Source organism: Dromiciops gliroides, chromosome 2, assembly GCF_019393635.1.
Source record: "Dromiciops gliroides isolate mDroGli1 chromosome 2, mDroGli1.pri, whole genome shotgun sequence".
Classification (NCBI taxonomy): Eukaryota; Metazoa; Chordata; class Mammalia; order Microbiotheria; family Microbiotheriidae; genus Dromiciops; species Dromiciops gliroides.
Genome location: NC_057862.1, coordinates 58,345,381 through 58,361,834, shown reverse-complemented (window position 1 = coordinate 58,361,834; position 16,454 = coordinate 58,345,381). Strand labels below are relative to the sequence as shown.

Genomic DNA, 16,454 nt, shown 5'->3' with positions numbered 1-16,454 from the left:
CCTGCCACCTATTGATAGTCTTCTTCTACCTTGTTCTCTTCCACATACTCAACTGTCCAGTGACACTGACCTCCTTTATCTCCCCACTCTGGGCATTCTCCTGCCTGAAATTCTCTCCCTCCTTGTGTCCACCTCTTGGTTTCATTGTTTTTGTTGAAGTCTCAGTTAAAATCCCATGTTCTACGAGAAGTCTTTCCTGATCCCCCTTAATACTAGTGCTTTCCCTCTGAGATTATCTATCGTTCATCCTTTATATATCCTTTTGTGCATAGTTGTTTCCACATTGGTTCCTCTATTAGACCATGACATCCTTGTGAGCAGAATTGTTTTTGCTTTTCTTTGGATTCTTATTACTCTGTTCCTTGCACACCAGAGACACATAATGCTTGTTGACTTGACTAGTTGACTGGCTTATATTTTGTTATCTCCATATATCTCAGCAGCTATTCTTTTTTTGTGTGTGTAGGGCAATGGGGGTTAAATGACTTGCCCAAGGTCACACAGCTAGTAAGTGCCAAGTGTCTGAGGCCCGATTTGAACTCAGGAATTCCTGAATCCAGGGCCGGTGCTTTATCCACTGCACCACTATTCTAAAGTTTCCTGAATCATTCATGTCTTTTGTGATTCATTTTCTGGGCTGGATTGAGAGCCTGTGATGTTTGCACTGACTGGAAAGCTGATTTTTAATTTTAGTGTTGCTCAAGATGGCGAGTTTAGAAACTGTCTCATTTAAGACCTGAGATTCTTGTTTCCTATGTGACCTTTGACAAATCACCTAATTTCCTTGGACCTTACTTTCCTTTATCAGAACAATGTGGGGTAGAATGAGACAAAAGTACCTGCAGCCAAAAGAAGTGGATTTATTTATGTTATTTCAGAGGGGTGATTTAGAGCCTTCTCACACTGTGGATGTCGATGTGTAACTGAATGTAGGGGGTCACCAAAAATTTGGCTCCAGTAAAAGGTTATGTATACCTATTTTATATACCTATATACCTGGGGTCTAGTAAAAATTTCTTGGGTGAAAAGGGGTCCAGAGTGGAAAAAGTTTAAGAAGCCCTGATCTAGTTCATTCTCCTTATTTAATAGATGAGGACAGTAAGATCTACAGGGGTTAGGTAATTTGCTTAAGGTGACAAAGCTAATAATTAGTGAAAACTGGGATTCGAACCCAAGTCCTCTATCTTATTAGAAAAATTTCCCCTCTATTGAGGAAAAAAAATCTACTTTTGAACCTGGTGCTCTTCCTCTACCCTCCCCCCCCCCAATTAATCTGGAGGCTAATTAAATTAGCCTCTTTTGAGACACAGTATGGTGCCTCAATATTTTTCCATTGTGAATAGACTTTCCTGCTACGTAGCTCCCTTGCCCCAGCCCCTACCTCTTATGTAGTGGGAGGAGTCCCCGGCAGTTTGCTTTTAAAGCAAAGGGGCAGTCTTCTAGGTCTGTATTAATGTACCTGCCTTCCACTGAAGTCAGAGGCTATTCAATGAGGAGGAATCTGACTTTTGAGAAATAAGGACCCTTTCCAAAGGGTCGGTTTTACCCTGAGCTATCCCTGATCTCTGTGACTGAAATGGAGTACTAATGTACAGGAAAAGTGAGGCTTGTGTTCAAAGGAGAGTAGCCCTCCATAGCCATTGAAGAGTCAGTGCTGGAAGCATATGGCATTGGAGAAGAAAAGTCAGTATGTGAAAACTCCCAGCCCGGGAAAGACTAGGGACTAATTAGCCCCCAGATGACTGGGAATGGGGGAGGAGCACCAAGTTCAAAGGTTGGTGTTTTTTTTTTTTTTCCTCAATAGAAAGAAGAATTTTTGAATAAGAACTTCCAAAAATGAAATGAACATTCTGGTTAGCTCATTGGCACAGGAAGTTTCCAGGAGAGATAGAGGACCATATTTCAGAGTGGTCATAGAAGCAGGTAAACTTGTTCTGAGTGAGATGAAGATTCTCCTCAGTGAGGACTTTTTCTTTCTTTGTAAAAAAAATTTCTATTGCTGTCTTTTGTTTTGCCGTCACTTTCATTTCCAAATATGTCTCTCCCACCTCTTTTATACAGAGAGCCTTTTTTAATAGTAGAAGGACTGAAATTTAAGAATACTTAAATACAGCTTGGTCGAGGTGATGCAATGCCTTTTTTTTTTTTTATTCCTAAGGCAAAGAAAATAGAGACAGTAGGATAAACATTTTTGTTTCAAAGTAAAACTATAATATTTTTCCTCAGTTGATTGTCTTGTCCTTTTGCTAACAAACAATAAAGGAGAAAGAAGGAAAAAAAAGTTTGGAAAAACCAGCACACATCAGCCAACTCTGCCAATACATGTAACCTTCCATACCCTTAGTTGTCCTTTCCCCAAAGAAAGTGGGGATCGGTGTTTTCACATTCATTCAGGGCAGAGTTTGCTGCTTGTGATTACTGTTCAGTTCTAATTGTTTTGTGGTTCTTTCCATGGACATTGTGTTAAATTGTGTGTACTGATACTGTTATGTGTATCTTTGCATCAATTCATATTATATTAGTCTCCCTCTGTATCTCTGCATAGTGGATTTTTCTTCATAGTATTCATTTCTAATAATGCAGAAAGTCATTTCATTGATGTACCTCAGTTTACTTAGCAAATCATTCCCTAATTGTTGTACACCTGCATTACTATGAATGTTTTGATGTATATGGGACATTTCTGTCCCGTCTTTGATCTCTTAAAGGCATATACATAGCCCATTTTCTTGGAAGCCTTTTCTAGCAGTAGACAGACTCACTGGGGGTAGGGGGTGAAGGGGGTTGTTAAGTCATTAGCCTGGGGTAATGCTATTGGTAAATGATAGGGAGGGGGTTTCAACCTTCCTCCCTTCCCGAACAAGTCCTTTTCCCATTGTACCACTTTGCTTTCCTTACCAGACTAGGTGGGGGCAGCTAGGTGGCACAGTGGATTAGAGCACTGGCCCTGAAGTTGGGAGGACCTGAATTCAAATTTGACCTCAGACTCTTACTAGCTGTGTGACCTTGGGCAAGCCACTTAACCCCAATTACCTTAAACATCCTTGTCCATCTCCAGTTGTCCTGGTGTGTATCTTGCCACCGGACCCAGATGTCTCTGGAGGAGAGAGTGAGGCTGGTGACCTTGCGCAGCCCTCCCTCACTTAAATCCAATTCACAGCAAGTCATTTCATCACCCCGATGTCGTGGTCCTCTTTGAGAGTGAAGAACAAGCAACAGGATAAGTTCTTAGGGTCTTTTTCAACTCTGAGTTCTGTAGGACTACTATACTAACTCGTCTTTGTTCACTGGGTTATTCAAAAGACTTGAAGGAGAATATGATGCTGTCTCATTGAGCTTTCTACCAGCCCTGGCAAGTGCAGGTCTCCACGCAGTGGTGTCCCCATTTGCTGATGACGGACTTTAGCCGGTGGTTACTAGCCAGTGAGCGACTGAGGCATCCACCCTCTCTCTACCTCTAAATCCAGTACCCTTTAGGTGCTACTATGCTGCCTGTATTAATAGATGTAAAACTACTTCACTGCACATTAAGCAGCACACTCCTGTTTATAAAAGCCAAAGTGTCCTTTTTACCTTCTCTCATACTGTCTCCTTCTCTCTTTTCTTCTCTATTATGCCCAGAATGCCCCGCCTCCTTCCCCTATGCCTCTTCAAAGGGCTTTCGTTTTTCCCCTTCAGGTGCCACCTTCTTCGTGAGGGCTTTCCTGATAGCCCAGCTACCTACTAATTAGTGCCTTCCTCATGCCCCCATTACCCTTACCTTTACTTTGTGTATAGTTTCATTCTATTTAGATGGATTGATATTGTCACTCTCCCATCTCCACCCACCCAAGGGCAAGGAATATTTCATTTTGTATCCCCAGCATCTAGCTCATTGCCTGAGACATATCTTGCACTTAACAAATGCTTGCTTGGTAGTAGTGTACCCATTTTATAGATGCCATACACTGAGTCCCAGAGCAGTGAGTGGCTTTAACCACAGCACCAGTAATGGAATCAGTTAGACTAATTGCTGTCTAGGGGAGCTATTCGTTGTACTTCACTTTTTCTAGACTATTTCATTAATCCAATCCCCTGAAATAGCATGTTCATCCAGGGGACTTGACAGGTGGAGGGATGTCTGGTTCATCTCACCTTTCTCAGCCAGGTTGGTGTTGTTTTATTCCAGCTCTCTGATGTGACTGGTTTCCCATGGCTTGTTAAGAAGGGGAGTTGAAGGGGATCAGCAGCCTGTGTGATATATGAAGTGAAGGTAGTATATCAGGAGATTGTGAGCAACCCCGAATTTTGGACAGAATTGTAAAGCAGGTGGACAAAACACATCTTTGGCACCCTCTCCCATACTTTGTCAGGGCCCTGTTTCTTCCTGCCATGCCTTTTCCCTCTCCATCCACTCACGTGCACAGCCCCCTCCCCTGTCTCATTCTTGTCCTCTGCTGCCTGGCAGCTAATCCATGCCAGGGTGTTAATTACAGCATTAGCAGAAGTGACCCCTCCTAGCCACATTTGCATTTTGAAAAATTCCTGTGGGTTCCTTCCCTCCCATCCACAAAGAGTGAAATTATGCACATTCCGAATCAACAAACGTTTATGGTACACCTGCTCTCCGAGGCACAGTGACATCTGTTATTCCATGTGATCTTCATTAGTGTCATGAAGGTTTGGCAAGTTGCCTTCGCCTGGCCGCCAATCCCAGCTCTAGGCCTATTGTTTTCTAGGCACCAGACTTGCCTTCAAACAGGGCTAGATGACGGACGGAATCACAGCATTCACCATTGGGAGGGACTTTAGTAGCCAGGTCATTTAACCTATTACAACAGGGATACCAAGATCACTTGACGGTCAAGTGTTTCAGGGTTCCATGAAGACCTTCAGAGAGGGGGAGTCTGAGGCAGGCCCTTCCACCTGTGGGCAGCTCTCATTGCTGGGAAGTTTTACTTGATGTCAAGCCTAAATTTGCCTCTCTTCATCTTCTACCTGTCATTCCTGGCCTGTTTGACATGCTGCCTAAAGCAGAGAAGAATCTAATCCAGGGTTTCCTGACCTGGGTCTGTGGATGCCCAATGGACTTGTGGGTAGATCTGAGAGGGTCCATGAACTTGGATGGAAAAAGAAATTATATCTTTATTTTCCCTAACCTTCAACTGCAATTGATCATTTCCTTCAGTTATAAATGTAGGCAACAAACCTTATTCTGAGATGGGGTCCATAGGCTTCACCAGACTGTCAGAGGGGTGGAGGGTGGGGGGGTGGGGTCTATGACAAAAAAGATTAAGGGCCCTTGATTCAATCTCAGCCCTTCAGATAATTGAGTGCAACTTTATTACAACCCCCCTCCCCCAATTTTTGGATAGGGATTAGATTTTCTGAAAGTCTTAAAAAATACATCAATTCAATTACATAAGCATAAATTAGATGCCTATTGCATACCAGGCACTATATTAGGTCCAAGAGATATAAAGACAAACAATTAGGAAGTTTCCTTTTAAGAAAGTGATATTAAATGAAGGGGAAGCAATATGCACACAGGTAAGTTAATACAAAAAATATGCAAAGTATAAACAAACTTTTTTTCAGTGGGATTAGAACACTAACTAATGGAGGGCATGGAAATCAGGAAAGGCTTGAGCTGAGCCTTGAACAAGAGCTAGAGATTACAAGAATTGGAGTGTATTCCTGGATACAGGGAGACTGGACTTCAAATCTGGCCTCAGACACTACTAGTGGTGTGACTTTGGGCAAGTCACTTAACTCAGCCCAGTTTCCACATCTGTAAAATGGGAATTGTAGTAGTGGTAGTGGTAACATAGTAACAATAGTAACAATAGCACTTATCTTCCAGGATTGTTGTGAGAATCAAATGAGATTTTTGTATTATATTTCGTAAAGCACTTAGAATAGTGCCTGACACATAGAAGGTACTTAATGAATTCCTTCCTTCCTTTTTCCCTTCCCTCCTCTTTCCTCCTTCCTGCCCTGTTTCTATGGAGCTGTAGGTTTAAATCTCCCCAGTCCAGTTATATGCTCTGAGGCTTCAGGGGAGGCATTTAACCCCTCTATGTGGCTTCAGTGTCCTCATCTTTAAAATTGAGCTAATACTATTTGCTTTAAGATTTATTTCCCCGGGGTTGTCCTGAGGGGGGAATAAACTTATAAAGTGCTGTATAAATGTGAGTTGTTATTAAGCGTAGCTATAAACATCAGAGTGAAGAGACTGCCTGTGTGGAAGAGGTGTGGCTTTTTAAGGTCCCAGAATTTAGGGCCTTACTTGGGGGAGGAAGTATTTATAATGGAGGTGAAGCTAAGTATGTCATATCGTTCATCTCTGTGTGACCCTGAGCAAGTCACTGTACCAGATGACCCCGGAGCACCCTTCCATTTCTAAATCTCTCTCTTCACTTCTCTAGAACTCACTTTTGATCTTTGTCCACTGCCTAGATGACTTTTGAGGACCCTTCTCACAGTCAGCCTATGAACTCAAAGATGAGCCCCCTGTATTTGCTGCACAGTCTGAAGATTTTTATTGTTAAGGAGTTGGAGAGACTTTCACTTACTTTATAATATTCTGGGAGAGAATTATCCCAGTCATATTTGAGAGGAAAAAACCCAAGAACTTGATTTCAATGCCATGAGATTATTAATTGACCTTTTGTTTTTTGTTTTTTTGTTTTTGGAGAGGGTGTGTTTCTTTTGAAATCACTCCGGGGATGTTTCAAAGGAAAAAAATAACAGGTACACCCCATCTAATGTTTCTGTTCCAGGAACATGTGATAGGCAGGCTGGTTCCTAAGGAAGTGTTTGTGTGTGTGTAGTAAACAGTATGGCCCTGCTAGGCAGGATTGCTCAAGCCAATTTAGGTGTGAAGGATTTGGGTAGAGGGGTTTGAAAATATATCAGTGACCTTAATTCAAAAGCCCTTGGTTGGGATGGTGTTATGTAAGGTATGCCTGTGCTCCCTGACACTTTCTGCTTTTTAAATCCCTCTCTCCTAATTTTATTTCTCTTGCTTAAGGAGCTTAATTTTAAAAAGTAAAAGTTCTTTGTACATTATTTCCCCTTTGTCCACTTTACTCTCTTTACAGATGAGGCTATTTATTATTCCCTGAATTTTATGGTCCATCCCTTGACCCTTGGCCACTGCTTGTCCCTCAGGCCTAGAATGTATTCCTTCCTCATACCTGCTTCTGGAATCCTTATCTTTCTCCCAGGTTCAGCCCATAGGCCATTACCCAGGGGAAGCCTCTCCAGATAACACCAGATGCTCTTGTTCTCTCTTTCTCCTCAAATTATCTTGTTTTGTTGTTTAGTTTTTTCGGTCTAGTCTGACTCTTTATGACCCCATTTGGGGTTTTCTTGGCAGAGATACTGGAGTGGTTTGCCATTTCCTTCTCCAGCTCATTTTTACAGATAGGAAACTGAGGCAAACAAGGTTACATGACCTTCCTAGGGTCACGCAGCTAGTAAGTCTGAGGCTGGATTTTAACTCAGGAAGATGGGTGTCTTCCTGACTCCAGGATGTTTTTATCTCCACTGCATCACCTAGCTACTGAATTATCTGGTATTGTACAAAATACAAGACAGCACGGTGCCTTGGCCTCAAAGTCAGGAAGACCCCGGGGTTCAAGTCTCTTAGGACACACACTGCCTGTGTGACCCTCTTCACGTTCCCAGAAAGCTTTCTGAAAGTTGTAGCCAAGCTGAAGCAGTTCCTCACCTAAGAGTTCTGTCTTCCAATGAAATCCCAGGCTCAGGCCCCATCCCTATACAGATCATTTTAGTGTATGTTGTATCTCCCCTCAGGAGATTATTATTATTTTTTTAGGAGATTATTAATTAACTTCTTTAGGTCAGGGTCTGTTTATCATTTTGTTTTTGTGTCTCGGCCTAGTACAGTGCCCTGCTACGAATCAACCAGTCAACAAGCTTTTAAGAAGCAGCTACTGTGTGCATACAAAGGCAAAAGGGAGAGTTCTTGTCCTCAGAGAGCTTCTATTCTGTGAAGAAGAGGTGAAGACATAATGTGTTTATCAGTCAACAAGGATCTATTCAGTGTTTACTCTGGACCTTACTGAAGAAGCCTAATGGAGATAAAGCTAAACTGGGATAGTCAAGATCAATTCATGGACATTGGGGCAGCTAGGTGGCGCAGTGGATAGATCATCAGCCCTGGATTCAAGAGGACCTGAGTTCAAATCCAGTCTCAGACACTTGACACTTACTAGCTATGTGACTCTGGGCAAGCCACTTAACCCTCATTGCCCTACAAAAACAAAAACAAATTCAAGGATGTTGTCTCTGGAGCAGAAAGACAGGAGCAGCATCATGTAGAAGGTGACTCTGACACTGGGTCCTTGCCTTTCTTTGTGTCCCCAGTACCTCCCCAGTGCTTGGTATACTCCAAGCTCTTTATACATGCACGTTCTCTGATACTTCGAATTGAGCTTTGTAGGTAACCAGAAGTTCCAAGAGGAGAGAGGGCACTCTGGGTATCCAGAGACGGGAGATGGGGCCTTCCTTTGAGAAGCAGCAAGGGGGCCGGTCTGACTGGGTGGTAGATGGTTTGCAGGGGATAATATGCAGGAAAATAGGCAGGAAAAATGAGTCAGAAAAGGGTTGTGACAGACTTTGAATACCTGATAGAGGAGTTTGTATTTGCTCTCAGAGGTAATAGAGTGTCACTGGAATTTACTGAGCAGGAGAAATGGTGTGGTCAGGCTTGTGTTTTAGGAAGACCATTTTGGAAGCTTGGTGCAAGATGAGCTGAAATAAACTTGATTAGGAGAGTAGTTCAACAGAAAGGGACTCAACTACACAGGGTGTGGGGGTGAAAAAGCGGGGACATGTGTGAGAGGTGTTCAGGAGGCGCACGTAGCTGATTGGCTATGGGGGGCGAATGAGCATGAAGAGTCAAGGATGACACTGAGGGTGCCAGCCTTGCAAACCTGTTCCTGGAAAGATGGGTGGTGCCCTTGATTTAGCCTTTTAATAAACGTTTGTTGGCTTGTGCCACTTTAAAAGCTTCAAATGGGACTTTAAAGGGAACTGAAGGCATGGTAGATTCTTCCACAAACTCCTGCAGGGTCTTGACTAGCTTTACTTTGAGTGACACAGTGAGAGACAAAGAAAAGGTACCAGATGGATAAAATTACGCACAGCAGCTCTTTTTGTGGTGGCAAAAACCCCAAATGAATGCCCATCACTTGAGGAACGGCTGAATAATTTGTGGTATATGAAGGTGATGGAATGCTGCTGTGCTCTAAGAAATGATGATTTGAGAGATGTAGAAAGACTATTAAGAACTGATGAAGGGGGGCAGCTAGGTGGATAAAGCATTGACCCTAGATTCAGGAGGACCTGAATTCAAATCCAGTCTCAGACACTTGACACTAGCTCTGTGACCTTGGGCAAGTCACTTAACCCTCATTGCCCCACAAAAACAAAAATGGAACTAGGAGTTCAATTTATATAATAAAATGACACTGCAAAGATAAACAATTTTTAACGAAATCATAATCAGTACACTATCTGTGATTCCAAAGGATTGATGATGAAATATACTATAATACCTTCTAACAGGTGACAGTGGTAAGGTACAGAGTAAGACATTGATTTTTTTTTTTTTGTATGTAGCCAGTGTTTGTTTTGCTTGACTATTATCTTTTTGCTTGATTATATCTATTACAAGGAGTTTATTTTTCTTTTTCCTTTCTTTGACTTTGAATTTTATGGGAAATATCAATCAATAAACATTAAGTGGGTTTTTTTTTTTACCATGTTTCAGTCTCTGTGCTAAGTAAGAGCGATGGACATTTCTGTGAATTTAATGCGAGGTGTGCCCCCATTTTAAGAAAAGCCGTCACCCTGGTGAGTGATCATTAGCACTACACCACAATAGGATTCTGGCTTGCCCAGCCCTAGTTTATTTCAAATAGAATTTGATTGGCAACACTTCAGTTTTCATACAGCTTTTCAGAGGGAGTGAATGGTTCTGACTTGAAGAGGAACCTGATTTCTATCCATGGTTCAGATATTGCTGGGAGCCTTCTTTCCTCAAAGCTATCATCTCAGTGTCAAATCCTCAAGGATATTTCATTCTGTTCTAGATTTCTGTAGCCCCAGGTGATTTTTTTATTTGGGTGGGACAATGAGGGTTAAGTGACTTGCCCAGGGTCACACAGCTAGTGTCAAGTGTCTGAGACTGGATTTGAACTCATGTCATCCTGACTCCAGGGCCAGTGCTCTATTCACTGTGCCACCTAGCTGCCCCAAGTGTTATATTCTCCTTGAACCATTCATTTCCCTTTCTGTAAAATGGGGTTAATGCCTTCCTCACTCTTGGATGGAATGGCCACTTTCCAAGACTTAGCATTATGCCTAGCACAAAGTTGGCAATTCATATACGCACCTATGGTGGAGGGTGGGGGGTGGGGGGAAAGAAGAGAAGAAGGTGTCTGTTGGAGAGACCAAAAAAGGACCTGGAGAAATGCAGTGGTGATAATGTAGAGCCAAGTTGAGTTGGGTCCAGTGGTAGGTGAGGTTATCTGTTAAAACTCTCTGTTCATTACTGAAGTTTTCATCTAGACAGGGAGATCTTCACCTTTTTTTGTATGTCATGAAATGTTTTCTAAGTCCAGTGAAGTCTTTTGTCCACTTCTTGGAGTGATACTTTTGCATTAAAAGAAAATATAAAGAGTTACAAAGGAAACCAATTATGTTGAAACATAGTTATCAAAATGGTTAAAAAAAGTTTTCATGGAACCTAGGTTAAATTCTAGAGAGGAGATTGGATTTCTCAAGTGGGAGTAGCACATTTTATGATCTAGCTTCAGTTTAAATCTGTTATTGGTCAAATCATCATCATTTCATCCTTCAAGGCCTAATATAGATATCACTTAAGAGCTGGATCTTAGAGATCAAGTACAGCTCCCTCCTTTTACAGATGAGGAAAGGAGTCAGTTGAAATGAAATTATTTGCCCAAGGTCACCAATCTCACTCTCTCCTCCAGAGCTATCTTGGTCCAGCAAAATATACATCAAGACAACTGGAGATGGCCCTGGATGTTTTTTTTGTTGTTGTTGTTGTTTTTGTGTGTGTGTGTGGCAATTAGGGTTAAGTGATTTGCCCAGGGTCTCACAGCTAGTGTCAAGTGTCTGAAGCTGGATTTGAACTCGGGTCCTCCAGTATCCAGGACCAGTGCTTTATCCACTTCGACAACCTAGCTGCCCCCCAGCCCTGGATATTTCAGGCAATTGGGGTCAAGTGACTTGTTCAGAGTCACACAGCTAGTAAGTGTCTGAGGTGAGATTTGAACTTAGCTCCTTCTGACTCCAGGGCCAGTGCTTTATCTACTGCTCCACCTGTGAGCACTAGCAACTGAGGAAAAGGAAGAATGGATTTGGGGCTGGAAGTGACCTTAGAGATCATGTAGTCCAGGGACTTCTGTGTGGGGGTGGGCTGTGGTCCCTGTGGCTGCATCTGGTGGAGGGTATGATCCCTTTCTCAGAATCATGTTTTTGAATGTGTAAAATAAGACCCATAGGATTACAAAGGAAGTCTATCATATTGAAACATAATTATCTAAATATTTAAAAAAACCCGAAAAACTTTATCCCAGATTAGGAACCTTTCATATAGGATAGCTCCCCTATTTTACATGAGGAGACTAGGTCCAAGAGAGGCTTAAGTGGTTTGTCCAGGGTCACACATCTTAGTTAGAAGTATAGTTGGACTTGGTAATTCCCAAGTCCACCATAACTAGTTTGCGGGGTGTCATGGAACAGACAACATTGGACTAGAAGTTGGGGCACCCAGGTTCAATCAGTCAATCAATAAACATTTAATCATTGCATAACTTTGGGCAAATCATTCAACCTTCTAAAATGAACATTTGTTGACTTGGCTTTTTAGGTGTCAGATTCTTTATTTGTAAAATAAGGATGTGAAACTAAAACTCTTTGAGTTTTCCTTGGACTCTCATGTTCTGTGATTCTAAGCCTTCAGCCATATTGAGCTTTGCAGAGTCCTTTGTGTTAGTTCAAGCCTGAACAGTTTCCCATTTACTTGTCCTCTTTCTCTTTCATGTAGGTTAGTTTGACTCTTTCTTACTTCTGGACTGTAAGTAAGCATCTTGTAGGCATGTCTTACCTTTCCATGGCCTAGAGCTGATGGGATCGTTTTGGTCTGATAAGGGAAGTAGAGCCACTGGTGCTTTGGTGGAAAGAACACTGCATTTGGAATTACAGGACCGGTTGGATTCAAAACCCCTCTGTGATACTATCTGGGTGACCCCCGGGAAGTCACGTAATTTCTTAGTTTTCTTCATCTGTAAAATAAGAATGGTAAAATCTCCTGGGAGGATCATGTGAAAAAAAATTTGGTATATGTGAAGCACTTTACCTGACAAGGCTACGTAACTGTAATCCATTATTATTGCTGCTTTATCAGCGCTTTCAGGTTTATTCAGGAAGTTGCAGATCTACAGTGTCTTTTGGAAAGAGTCTTCTAAAGGCCCTTCTGGCTTGAAATCTATAATCTTTTAATTCTGTAGAACATTAGGACGCATGCATTCACTTGATGGCTGCTATCTACTTTGCTTCCAGTTGTTGTAGCAAAAAATGCTGTGCGTGTGGGATGTTTCCCTCTGTCTTTGACTTCTTTGGGGTATGTGCCTAGTCATGGTATTGTTGGGTCCAAGTTAGCTTCAGTGACTTTGTTCCAAATTACTTTCTAGAATGGTTAGCTCCGGGTCCCTCCACCAGTGAATCAAGTGTGCCTGTCCTCCCACAGCAGGAGCTTCTATGCCATATTAACTTGTTCACATAGGGTTCCTAGTGGTCTTGGAAATGGATTGGAAAGACACCTGAGATGGAAAAAAACCCCAGCTTCTAGTCCCTGCTCTTCCCTCGCCCTTGGCTTTTGGGATGCCCTGTGACTTAGGAGAAGGAGTGACTCTTTCTCTTCCCATCAGACCTGACCACAGGACTTCTAAGAAAAGATTAGCTCTAGAGAGACAGCATGACAGAACACACACATGGCCTCCCTGGGCTGCTGTTCTCTTGATGTCTAAGGCACTGGGACATTGCAAAAAACTGGGGCCTTTTTTCATCATTCTCTATCCCCCTCCCTCTTCCCTCAAAGGGACCCCAGCCAGAAGACTGACTTTGGCTGGTTCACAGAAATTTATCAGGACAAGGAATGGTCACTCTGCCCTTTGGCCTGGGGGAGTTGGAAGAGCTTCTAGGTCTGAGAATGGGGGGCAGTACAGTGGTTATAAATTGAATCAGCCCTCTCCAGAGGGAGGGAAGGAGGCGGGAGGTGAGAGAGGGGTACTTGCCAAGTTTAATGAACACTGGAGTGAGGGGAGGGGAAAGAAGTGTTTTGGAAAGCTTGAAAGAGGTGGTTTACTGAAAGATGGGTGCTTTGTGTGTGTGAATAATGAGGAAAGTAGCAAGTCATTTGAAAAGTGAAGTTCATAGCCAGGTTCTTATCATGCCTTCCAATTTGTGCAGGCAAAATTTTGTTCACTCCAGAAGATGTTTTTGTGTGGTGTTTATTTCCATTTTTCCAAGTTAGGAGACTTTGGCCAACCAGCCAGCAAATGAACTCTCTCTCCCCTCCATTCAAGTTATACAGTCTGACATTTTTGGAATCAGAAAGACCCAGGTTCAGATCCAGCTTCTAACACATATTGACTGTCCTGCTCTCTGATCCTGGATGACCATTCACCTAATCCCCTAGAGTTTCGGGGTTTGTGATCTGTAAAATGGTGATAATATACCTGTAATTTACCTCCTCCTTCAAGCTTGTACGAAGCTCCAGATTAGGTAACGGATGTATCTCATGCTCTGAAAACATGAATGCTGATGACTGTGTTGCTTGAGAAGGTTTCTTGTTACCCCATGAATGCTTTAGCTTCATGTTTTAAAAGTGCCACATGAGAGGGGGCAGCTAGGTGGTGCAGTGGATAGGGCACCGGCCCTGGAGTCAAATCCAGCCTCAGACACTTAACACTTACTAGCTGTGTGACCCGGGGCAAGTTACTTAACCCCAATTGCCTCACTAAAAAAAAAAAAAATGTGCCACATGAGAACAGATTCAGAAAAGAGAGATGGCAGAATTATTTTAACTTTTGCCTTCTGAACTGTTTCGCAGAATGGTGGCAACAGTCTTACCTTGAAGAAAAAAAAAATCTCATAAAGGTAGGAGCCTTTTCATACGGATGGGTTTGTGTAAATTGCAACTGTGGTAGAAAGTGCAGAGAAGGGAATTAAAAACCCATAGTACTGACCTAGAGTTCTTGAAGGTAGTTTGGTTTCTTTGGGGGGTTGGAGGTAAGTTTCATTTTTGACATGGATTTATGGTGTTTGAGTTCTGGAAATTACCTTAAGAGATCACCCGGGGCAATACTGTCATTGTAGGAAGGAGACAAGCATTTTTTTTTTTAATTTAATTTAATTTTATTATTTTTTTTTGCGGGGCAATGGGGGTTAAGTGACTTGCCCAGGGTCACACAGCTAGTAAGTGTCAAGTGTCTGAGGCTGGATTTGAACTCAGGTACTCCTGAATCCAGGGCCGGTGCTTTATCCACCGCGCCACCTAGCCACCCCAGACAAACATTTTTTAAAATGACTTCCATGTGCCAGACATGGTGCTAAGTGCTTTATAATAATAATAATTATTATTATTATTTTTTTGGTTGGGCAGTGAGGGTTAAGTGACTTGCCCAAGGTCACACAGCTAGTAAGTGTCAAGTGTCTCAAATTACTAATTTATTTGATTCTTAAAACAATCTCGTGAGAGCAGGTTGTTATTATCCCCATTTTGTAGATCAGGAAATTGAGGCAGACAGTGGTGAAAGTACTTGCCCAGGGTCACACAACAAGGAAATGTTGGAGGCAGGATTTGAACTCAAGTTCTCAGTATTCTAGGCCCAGCGCTCCATTCACTGTGCCACCTAGCTGCTAAAAGTAGTGGATCAAAGGTAGTGTACCAGTGTTTTATGAGGCATTCCATCTGCTGCACTTCCTAGCTCCCTTTAAACTATTGAGGAAATTGGCACTGAGAGGTTCTTATCCTGAAGTCTGTGAATTTGTTTTATTAACATTTTGATATATTTATATGACTGGTTTTCTTTGTAATCCTGTATTTTTCTTTTATGCATTTAAATAAGTTATTCTGAGGAGTCCATGGGTTTCACCAGACATTGCCCAAAGGAGTCCATGGCATAAAAATGGTTTTAAGCACCTCTGCTCTAAGAGGTGGCTTGATCTGTTGGAGGTTGGGTAACCTAATTACCAGAGCTGGTCATAGAACCTGGGTCTCTTATTTCCATTGTCCTCCACTGCACTTCCTCCCACCAGGAGCTGCCTGGCTTGCACCTGGGCAGAGATAGGCCATAGAGAGGACTGCAGGTTGGTCCTCTGGCAGAAGGAAGAACCTGGATGACTTAGAGCTGGCCCTTGGAGCTTTGGGACTGGATGAGATTGCTAAGGGATAGAATGTGGGGTGAGAAGAGGAGCCAGGACAGAGCCTTCCACATCAAGGGGATGGAAAAAGGAAGTAGAGCCTAGAGGGGAAGGGATGGACAGTGGGGGACGAATAATCAGGTTAATTCTTTGTCTGGTAGGGCAGCAGAAGAGAGTGTCTTCAGGAGGAAGGTATTGTTAAATATTGAAGGGTCAAGGAAGACTGAGCAAAGGACTCTAGGTTTCTTGATCACGATTAGGAGATTTGATTGGTGACCTTGGAAAGAGAGCAGCTCCAGGGGAATGCCGGGAATGGAAGCCAGATTTTGAGGGGTTAAAGATTAAGGAGGTGGTAAGCAGGTGGAAGCAGTGGCTATCTGCTCTGATTGGTTATACCCTAGTCAACTGATGAGGGAGGCAAAAAGCCAGCAGGAGGAGGAGGGACAAATTAGGGTTCTAATAATTTGTCTCCCCTTTCATTCCCAGGATCCACTTACAGTGTCTTGTCCATCATGCCCTCGGACTCAGAGAGCAGCAGTTCCCTCAGTAGTGTGGGTGAGTACCACTCTGCCAATGTGTCAGCCCTTCAGAAAGTGCCAGAGGTCTGTGCCAACAGCCTGCCTGTCAGGAAAGGTGCCTGGTGACTGTGGAGCCACAGGGGCTGATGCCCCTAGCCAGGGTGTAGTTCAGAGTTGACCTGGACTATTCTGATTCTTTCACTGCATTCTCATTTGGCGGAATTTTCTCCAATAAGCAATATGGGGTCATCCTATAGCAGGAGGAAGAGGAAACCTGGCTGTAATGTTAAAATAGAAGGTGATTGTCGGGGACAATGGATGTTTTTCCATACCACTGCCTTGTAGAGCCTGTAATTCTTCTCTGCAAGAAAGCCTGTCTGCACAAGCCAAAGGCCTTTTTCATAGAATCAAGGAGTTTCAGAGTTTCAAGTTTCTTGAGTGGCTGTCTAGGCCACCCCATATCTGAGAAGT

The 16,454-nt window shown here is 42.8% G+C and overlaps 1 protein-coding gene across 4 annotated transcripts in view; it reads left to right on the top strand.

Moving 5' to 3' along the window:
- Positions 1-16,454, top strand: part of DLG5 (discs large MAGUK scaffold protein 5) — a 153,846-nt gene that overhangs the window by 46,111 nt on the left and 91,281 nt on the right. For all 4 annotated transcript variants that reach the window (XM_043983417.1, XM_043983415.1, XM_043983418.1 and 1 more), the window contains exon 2: positions 15,952-16,020. In XM_043983417.1, the coding sequence (XP_043839352.1) occupies positions 15,952-16,020 (69 nt within the window). The remainder of the gene's footprint in view (positions 1-15,951; positions 16,021-16,454) is intronic.